This window comes from Sardina pilchardus, chromosome 11 (genome assembly GCF_963854185.1).
Source record: "Sardina pilchardus chromosome 11, fSarPil1.1, whole genome shotgun sequence".
NCBI classification, from domain to species: domain Eukaryota; kingdom Metazoa; phylum Chordata; class Actinopteri; order Clupeiformes; family Clupeidae; genus Sardina; species Sardina pilchardus.
The window spans coordinates 34,484,922-34,494,921 of NC_085004.1; the positions used below are offsets into that span (position 1 = coordinate 34,484,922).

At 44.8% G+C, this 10,000-nt stretch overlaps 2 protein-coding genes across 4 annotated transcripts in view; one reads left to right on the top strand and one right to left on the bottom strand.

Annotated features, from left to right (window-relative positions):
* csf1ra (colony stimulating factor 1 receptor, a) overlaps positions 1–3,238 on the top strand; it is an 18,805-nt gene extending 15,567 nt beyond the window's left edge. Inside the window, exons 21-22 of the mRNA XM_062548940.1 lie at positions 1–2,137; positions 3,105–3,238. The exon at positions 1–2,137 is cut by the window's left edge and continues 1,006 nt beyond it. The gene's annotated coding sequence lies outside the window, so the exon portion shown is untranslated. The remainder of the gene's footprint in view (positions 2,138–3,104) is intronic.
* A 450-nt stretch (positions 3,239–3,688) lies between these two features.
* hmgxb3 (HMG box domain containing 3) overlaps positions 3,689–10,000 on the bottom strand; it is a 21,490-nt gene continuing 15,178 nt past the window's right edge. For 2 of the 3 annotated variants that reach the window (XM_062548941.1, XM_062548942.1), the window contains exons 18-23: positions 8,107–8,323; positions 7,639–7,772; positions 7,381–7,500; positions 6,370–6,579; positions 5,685–6,038; positions 3,689–5,440 (exon numbers count right to left, since the gene is read on the bottom strand). In XM_062548941.1, the coding sequence (XP_062404925.1) occupies positions 5,312–5,440; positions 5,685–6,038; positions 6,370–6,579; positions 7,381–7,500; positions 7,639–7,772; positions 8,107–8,323 (1,164 nt within the window). In that variant the 3' untranslated portion in view covers positions 3,689–5,311. Of the gene's footprint in view, positions 5,441–5,684; positions 6,039–6,369; positions 6,580–7,088; positions 7,268–7,380; positions 7,501–7,638; positions 7,773–8,106; positions 8,324–10,000 lie in introns of those variants that run through there. The other variant, XM_062548943.1, reaches the window with a different exon arrangement.

The window sequence follows — 10,000 nt, forward strand, 5'->3', positions numbered from 1 at the left end:
AAATAGAGTGTATCTGGAGACAATCAGAATTCAATTTAGAGTAGATCTGGAGCCAATCAGAATTCAATTAGAGTGGATCTGGAGCTAATCAGAATTCAATTTAGAGTGGATCTGGAGCCAATCTGAATTCTTTGAGGTACGGGGTCAGGTGCTCTCCACTCCTTTTTCTCTTCTCCAATCTGTGTGTTTGATCCTCTAGACACAGGTGTGTGTGTGTGTGTATGTGTGTGTGTGTGTGTGTGTGTGTGTGTGTGTGTGTGTACTGATTCATCTTTCAAATCAAGTGTGTTTCTTAAAATAGTAGAGGTTCTGGGAACTGGTCTTACTCACACCGGAGTTTCCATCAAGTACAGCTTTTTGTGTTATCATTTCCGTCAGAGTGTGTGTGTGTAATAGAGAGAGAGAGAGAGACAGAGAGAGAGAGAGAGAGAGAGACATAATGAGTGTGTGTGTGTGTGGTTCCTCCTTTGCTTTCTGCCTGAGTGGAGTAGACCTTTCCTCTTCCTTCTAATATGAATTGGTCAGATGCAAGATACTTGACCAGACATACTCTCTAGTTGGCATGATTTTAGCACAGAGCCTTTGAAGTACACAGATTGGATAGTACACTGGATCCTAGAACTGAAGCTTGTGACACAGAATGTTTTTGTTTGGTTGCTATGGTTTTCTGTGATGTAGCACTCAGCGTACACTGCCAAATGACCACATCCTTGTGCGTCCTCCTCTAACTGACCTCAGGTCCTTCTCTTACGGTCAGGGTGTCATAATCTCTTCAGCTCATGAAGCTCCACAGAGCTGCAGTATGTAGTCAAGTTGCCGAGGGGTGCGTTCCCCAAAGCCATAGCTGCAGTATGTAGTCAAGTTGCTCAGGGGTGCGTTCCCCAAAGCCATAGCTGCAGTATGTAGTCAAGTTGCCCAGGGGTGCGTTCCCCAAAGCCATAGCTGCTAACCTGTTAGCAGCTTAGTCAAAGATCGTATAGTTACTAAGATGAATCATAAAGGGTTTTTTCAATGGAATTAAATGGCACCCACTTTCGCCTCCTAAAGGGGCGTGATCAGTAACGAGATCATCGGTTTAGAACGGTGTAGAAGCAGCTGAAGCAGTGTGCCATTAATAACAGGTGACCTGCGCAATTAGCGGAGACAGGTCAGGTCAGGAGGGACAGGTCGTGAACAAAGTTATTTTTCTATGTATTTATCTCGCTGGAAAATACGATTTCAATGTGGGAATGTTAGAAAGACGTGTGCCATGTAGAATATGGGTTTGTTACTTGCATTGCTGAATGTAGGGCTAAGGGAATGGTCAAAATCCGAGATAAGATTTATTTCACCCGTTTGCCTCCTAAATGGGAGTGGCACTACGTCACAGTGAAACCGGAATTTACCCTCATATGAATCGTCTCGCTTTATAAACCGTCTCTTGCTTAGTTGGTCGGCAATGGGAAATTGCATTGGAACCAGCAAGGTTGGCAACTCAGTTAGCATCTAAGTATGGCTCCCTCGCAGGGTCCCCATGGCAACGTCCCCTCTGAGGGCAGGTCATAAGATCAGCTGTCCATCTCAGAGCCATTAGGGTTAGGGTCATCAGATCAGCATCTCTGCTCTCAGGGCTCAGGAGGGGTCAGTCTTGTAGCTGCTGAATCTGCACAACTGTCTCATATATCAGCTTCACTGATGATGGGTAGACGTTTGAAGTGCTGCCTGAATGTCAGCCTTATTCTGAGTGTACTTTTTTACTTTCGCCAGCCCAGGGCTCCCTTGAACAAGAGATGGGAGATCACTTGGTAAAATAAACAAAAAATAAGATAAAAATAAAAAACAAAAAAAAGAACAGTAGCCTGTGTGTCTGTCTGGCGGAGGCAGGTAGTAGCGGTCATCTTTCAGTCCAGTTGTAGAGGACTCCATCTTGTCAGTCTCATGGTGAGTTTGTAGAATTTCGTGCACCAATCTCGCTGGCAACAGTGTGGGCATTCTGCCATACCCTGGGGTCAAAAGGTCATGATGGGCAGTGTGGGCATTCTGCCATGCCCTGGGGTCAAAAGGTCATGATGGTGATTGTATATTTTTGCAATTCGTCTGAAGACTGCTGGTGTGTAATCTTATCATGTAGCTATTAGCTCAATTGTTATTCTTTCATGTTAACCTCCTGAGACCCTGGATGTAAATTTGAATGCATTTTTCATTTCACTCAATTATTTTGGCTTAGTAGGGCTTCATAAACATACAAAAAAAATTTCACCTCTGTACATCAAGTAGTTTTTGAGAAAAACGATGTCCTCGTATGAGGACATTGGGTCTCTATTACCATAAAATACAATGAGATTGCCAATCCAGAAAGAATGTGAATATTCATGTGTGCACTGCAAGTGCCTAAGATTCAACTATTAAGAAAACAGTTTGTTTTTATTGAACAGAAATGTCCTGTTATTAATTTGGTTAAGTTTAGTGTTTATTTGTAAATGTTAGTTGTACGTATGGGTCACACCCATGTGGAGAGAAGTCTATCCACAATCAATTGAAGCGAAACAGTTCTGCTCTATTTGTTTCATATTTGTTTATTTATTTATTTTTGTAATTCCTTCAATGGATTTATTTATTCAGGCTACTCTATTATGTCTATGTCCACACTTTGACTTCCATTATTGCTTTACAGTAGTTTGTTATGGCCAATGAACGACAATTTTCAATGTAATATGTAGCCTAAAAATGAAATTATGCGTACATTTCAGTCCCGATGTCCTCGTATGAGGACATGAAAGTTAAACACGTCCTGGTCTGTTTGCAATGATCGAAATGGGGGAAACTTGATGCCATATCATACTACAACTGTTCACAAACATATACAAAAAAAAAAAAATGTCATAACGTTCACTGGCACGTTACCATGACGATAGTTCTCACGCGTATGCCGGTAAAGCGTGGAGGTGGATTTCGACGCCATATTGCTTTTTCCCAAAACATTGTATTGTGTGTCTGATAACACTAGAGGGTAAAATGAAGTGTCCACATATAAGGACAACAGGTTTTTATTCAGAAAAAGTAAGCACAAGGTAAAGCAGAGCCTAAATGTAATGTCCTCATATGAGGACGCAGGGTCTCAGGAGGTTAATGAAAATGTTAATGTATTCTTTCCGACTGTATGCTCCCATACGTTAATGAAATGTTGCATCTGCCATATAAAATTCTGACTGTTATCAGACTTGTGCCAAAGATTAAAGATTAAAGCTGGTTTCACGTACTCCTGCATCTGTCTGACCAAGTAGTACACAGCAGCATGCACACACACACACACACACACACACACTCTCACTCTCACTCTCTCTCTCTTCGTCCTATCTACTCTATCCTTCTCTCTCCGTTTGTCTGGTACTGCATACCACAGTAAGGGGATGTGCTCACTACTGCCTATGGAGCAAAACAGGAACTCTCTGTGTGTGTGTGTGTGTGTGTGTGTTTGAGAGAGAGAGAGAGAGAGAGAGAGAGAGAGAGATTGAGCAATCCCTCAGTAGGAAGGAACTGTGAATAAAGCAAATCTTTCCATAACCACAGAAACTGCTTCAAATAACCCGACTTCTGCTCCTCTGCTCCAGTCTTCCTCATTCACATCTCAGACAGGATATGACATCATCACCCAGAGACACTTGGAGCGGATTCACATTTGATTTATTTCACCACAAAATCAGTATGATTCAACATCCAAGACAAGACATTTATATGATCCACTCTGGTTCTCTCTCTCTCTCTCTCTCTCTCTCTCTCTCTCTCTCTCTCACACACACACACACACACACACAAGTGTGTAGGCAATTTCGGAGATCAAAGTCCATGTTTACATTCAGAGAGTACTGTATATTGTACATTATTAATTAAAATATTAACAAACATACTCTCTTTCACACACACACACACACACACACACACACACAAAGCCTGCTGGAATCCAACAGGTGAGACAACAGACACATAAACTGCATATCCCATCAGCACTTTCAGTCACAGGCCACTTGTCATATAATGATAACTCCTGAATATGAATACTAAAACACACACACACACACACACACACACACACACACACACACACACACACACACACACACACACACACACACACACACACACACACACACACACACACACACACACACACACACACACACACACACACACACACACACACACACACACACACACACACACACACAATGAGTGACAATTACCTGCTGGTTGTGTTAAGTTAATGTGTCTGTAAAACCACCAAAATAACCATGTGTGCAACATACTAATACACAGTCAGGTTTCCAAACACACTTAAATATAGTTAAATACACACACACACACACCAATGAAGAGTTCCTTTCCACATGATCCACCTCTCCTGTATACTGACCACTGCCCCATCTGCCTTGTATCTCTCACAGTGCTATACTGCCACCTGCTGGCCACAGAGGAGAATTACTCTCCCCTCCACTCGCCTTTTCAAAAGCAGATACTACACACACACACGCAACACACACACACACACACACACACACACACCTGTCTTCCGGTATGAGTTGCTGTTTCCCGCTTCACAGATAAACGGCAGCATTTGATTCTACTGACTAATCTCTTTAGGGCCTTCAGAGCAAAAGCATCAAAACACACACACCCCACTTCGCCATCTCCACCCTCTCTCACACTATCCTCTCCCTTATCCACTGCACCCCTTGCATTCACACACAAACACACACACACACACACACACACACACACACACACACACACACACACACACACACACACACACACACACACACACACACACACACACACACACACACACACACACACACACACACACACACACACACACACACACACACACACAGCTTCTCTCACTCTGTCTATATATGGTTCCTTGTGTGTTGTGTTACTACATCTCTCACTTTCTGTTGCTCTGTTGGTGTGTGTGTCACTCTTGGTTTTCTTGGTCTACGTCTCCATCTCTCTTTCTCTCGACTATACTGTGTATCTCTCTCTCTCTCTCTCTCTCTCTCTGCTGTTCTATAGGCTCTTCTCAATCCGGTCATCGGTCCTCCGGCTCGTTCCCACTGATCTCTTAATGATGATGGGGCGGCATCAATGGGATGGTCTATCCAGTGTTCCTTATAGATCAGTGGGAACGAGCCGGAGGACCGAGGAGAGAGGGTTGGGAAGAGCCCTGTGTATCTCGCTCTCTTTTCTCTGCTGTTCTCTCTTCCTCTCTCTCTCTTTCCATCTCTCACTTTCTCACTCTCTATCCCTCTCTCTCTCTCTTCATCTCTCCATCTCACTCCCTCTCCTCCTCCTGCGTCTCCTCCTCCTGTGTGTCCTCGTGCTGGGCGTTGATGTGTGCTACTCCCAGCCTGTAGAGGGCGTCCCTGATCACCACCTCTCCTGCTCCGCAGCTCTGCAGCACCTGCAGATCAAGTCAACTCTATTGATATTGTCACATTTATCATATCAATATTATTATATTCATCTATATACGCATTTCATACACAGAGGGCATTCAATGTGCCTTACATAAACCAAAGCAAACAGGAATAGCAGATAAAAGCATAGATGGACAAAGAGTAATTAAAAAAAGATAATAATAATAAAACATAAACAGAAAGCATAAATCAAGGTCAAATCATTTAAAGATAAAGAATAATTCTGACCTGTGAGATCTGCCTGTTCACCACCTCACGGCTCCACAGGAAGTCTAGCAGCCGGTTGTACAGGAAGTAGAATGCGGCGTTCTCAAAGGTCACTTCCTGGTCCTGTAGAGCACCTGGGGGCGTGGCCTCCTCGTCTGACCCCTCCTCCTGGGCGGGGCTAAGGTAGGGCTGCAGCTCAGGGCAGGCGTCTGTGGAGCGGTGTGAGTGTGAGTGTGTGTGTGTCGGGGGATGCAGCACCCAGCGAGAGGTGGAGTGTGTGAGGGGGTGCAAGGGGGAGGAGTCCAAACTGGACGGGTCCAACAGCGGCGGCTCGGAGTTCTGGAGATGATCCTGCAGCTCCTCACACGACACCGGCTACACACACACACACACACACACACGCACGCACGCCGAACACATATATACACATATATACACACAAACACACAAACAGACACACACACACAGACAGACAGACACACAGATACACGGTGGTGATTAATACAATGTGTTAGATGACAGCCAAGATTCCTAAACAGTTCTATAACCCCTTAATATGCATGTGGGCGGTGTGTGTGTGTGTGGGTTGCTGACCTGTTGTGTGTCCTGCGTGTGTGTGTGTGTGTGGGTTGCTGACCTGTTGTGTGTCCTGCGTGTGTGTGTGTGTGTGTGTGTGTGTGTGTGTGTGTGTGTGTGGGCTGCTGACCTGTTGTGTGTCCAGTGTGTGGGTGACCCCCCCCTGCCTGTGTCCCCACATGCTGTGGGCCAGTGGGGGGTAGAGTGCTTCCGTACACAGCGCCACCTGTTGGCCACAGTCCGCCACGTACACCACCGGCCAGAACCGCGACGACACCAGCAGGTCCACATGGTCCCGAGCACTCTCACTACGCACCAGATACTTACTGCCACACACCACCTACACACACACACACACACACACATACATATTTATACACACACCAGCAGCTCAACATGGTCTCGCACACTCATTGTGCACCAGATACTTACTGCCACACACCACCTACACACACACACACACACACACATACATATTTATACACACACCAGCAGCTCAACATGGTCTCGCACACTCATTGTGCACCAGATACTTACTGCCACACACCACCTACACACACACACACACACACACACACACACACACACACACACACACACACACACACACACACACATATTTATACACACACCAGCAGGTCAACATGGTCTCGCACACTCTCATTGTGCACCAGATACTTACTGCCACAGACCACCTACACACACACACACACACACACACACACATACATATTTACACACACACCAGCAGGTCAACATGGTCTCGCACACTCATTGTGCACCAGATACTTACTGCCACACACCACCTACACACACACACACACACACACACACACATATTTATACACACACCAGCAGGTCAACATGGTCTCGCACACTCTCATTGTGCACCAGATACTTACTGCCACAGACCACCTACAGACACACACACACACACACACACACACACATATCTATACACACACCAGCAGGTCAACATGGTCTCGCACACTCTCATTGTGCACCAGATACTTACTGCCACACACCACCTAAAAACCTACACACACACACACACACACACACACATTTATTTCAGACGCAAAATAATGATTTACTATTGAGTGGCTGATGTGTGTGTACAGGGTGTGTGTGTGTGTGTTACCTGGTGAGGACAGACTTTACTAAGCCTGCCTGCGGTCAAGTGAGAGGGAGGAGGGGGGCCGGTCAGCTGGCCGCTCTGGATGTGTGTGTACAGGGAACACACACTCTCCAACAGCTCCTCCTAGAGAGAGGGAGGCAGAGAGGCAGAGAGGGAAAGAGTCAAAGATTCAAAGATTCAGAATTATTTCACGTTACATTTCTATAACGCTTTTCTACACACTAAACACGTTACATTTCTATAACACACACACACGTGTACCTGGGTGCTGTTGGATGTTGTGGGAGCTCCACAGCGCTCTAACACACTCTGCAGTTCCTCTGGTGTGTGTTCATGCATCTGCTCTGGCTTCAGAAGGCCCTCATGGATCAGACGCACAAGAGTGGAGGTGTCCCCTGCACACACACACACACACACACACACACACACACACACACACACACACACACACACACACACACACACACACACACACACACACACACACACACACACACACACACACACACACACACACAATCGGCCAATTATATCAGCTCCTCAGTGTTTGAGTGAGTGGATATCCCCCTGTGTGCTTCTGTGTCCATTTGTACTTTTGTGTGTACATGTGTTTCTATGTGTGTGCATATAACTGCAGGTGAGTGTGTGTGCTTTTGTGTATACATGTGTACCTGCAGGGATGAGAGTGTGTCTACCTGCACGGGCGCGTATGTGTGTGTGTGTGTGTACCTGCAGGTGTGTGTGTGTTGCTCTTGTCCTTCTCGGTGTTGATGACGGCAGCTGCCCTCATGAGGGGCGGGATGAAGGGGGCGATGATGGAGGCGTCGAAGCGCGTGATTGGTGGACTGGAGGGGAAGGCGGCCTGTTCCAGCGCCTCGTTCTCCATCGTCAACCAGAAGTCATCGACCTGAACCTCATCAGACACGGCATACTCAGGCCACGTGAACTACAGAGAGGGAGAGAGAGAGGGAGAGAAAGAGAGGGAGAGAGGGAGAGAAAGAGAGAGGGAGAGAGAGAGAGAGAGAAAGAGAGAGGGAGAGAGAGTATCAGTTTCATTGAGCGATCTCCACCTTGTGTGTGTGTGTGTGTGAGAGAGAGAGAGTGTGAGATTGTGTGTGAGTGTGTGTGTGTGTGTGTGTTCACCTCCACATTGCGCAGCAGCAGTGTGTTGTTGCTGTTTCGCTGGGCGATCTCCACCTTGGGTGAGTGTGTGTGTGTGTGTGTGTGTGTCTGTAACTTTTACAAAGGACTATACAGTGGGTATAGTTAGTATTCATACCCATGCTAAAGTTGACTAAAAAGAGGAATATAAAATCATCTTTTGAGAATTGATTGTAATGCCTTAATTCAAAAAATGAGTAAAAATCAAACCGCTAAGGACACTAATTTTCTTTGTGATTGAAGAATGTATCGTAACTAGATAAATGTTCTTCCTTAAATACAGGGAGCATAAGTAATTGACCCCTATGTTAAATTCCCATAGGAGCAGGAGGATTTTTAATATGTTTTTATTTTTTAAGGCCAGCTATTTCATGGATCCAGGATATTATGCATCCTGATAAAGTTCCCTTGGCCTTTGGAATTAAAATAGCCCCACATCATCACATACCCTTCACCATAGCTAGAGATTGGCATGGTGCTTTTTTCAGTTAGCCTATTAGCCTGTTTGATGCTCATTGAGCTCAATGCAAATCAAACAGGCTAATAGGCTAACTGGAAAAAGCACCATGCCAGTCTTTAGCTATGGTGAAGGGTATGTGATGATGTGGGGCTATTTTAATTCCAAAGGCCAAGGGAACTTTATCAGGATGCATAATATCCTGGATCCATGAAATAGCTGGCCTTTAAAAATAAAAACATATTAAAAATCCTCCTGCTCCTATGGGAATTTAACATAGGGGTCAATTACTTATGCTCCCTGTATTTAAGGAAGAACATTTATCTATTTACGATACATTCTTCAATCACAAAGAAAATTAGTGTCCTTAGCGGTTCGATTTTTACTCATTTTTTGAATTAAGGCATTACAATCAATTCTCAAAAGATGATTTTATATTCCTCTTTTTAGTCAACTTTAGCATGGGTATGAATACTTACTATAGCCACTGTACATTGCTAGGCATGACCGACTGGTGGACCTAGTTTCAGACAGCATTAAGGAAGTGCATGAAGTAACAACTAAGGCTTTGATCTTTACATGGACACTTGTTTTAACTCTAAAATGTTAAAATATCAGCCACTCACTGAGACGATCACAGATCTTGGTTTCATTGTAAATTAATTGTGCTTGTATTTGGAAGCCTTGGGCATGTGCATAAACTTGCTCTGCGGGGGTTACAACTGGGTGGTTTATGCCAACAAAGTGCAAAGAGACTTATAAAGTACTGCTCAATCTCTACTATAATAGGCAGTTTGTCCATTTGAAGACAAAGATGTCAAATCTACCCATAGATAGTAGTACGTAGAATGTTTGATCGCATTTGCACAAACCTACAGCATATTTCCATTACTGTTTGGATCTGTAATTCCTGTGTTGAGATCCAAATAAAAGTATTAAAATGTGTGTGTACCTCCCCATTGCGCAGCAGCAGTGTGTTGTTGCTGTTCCGCTGGGCCATCTCCA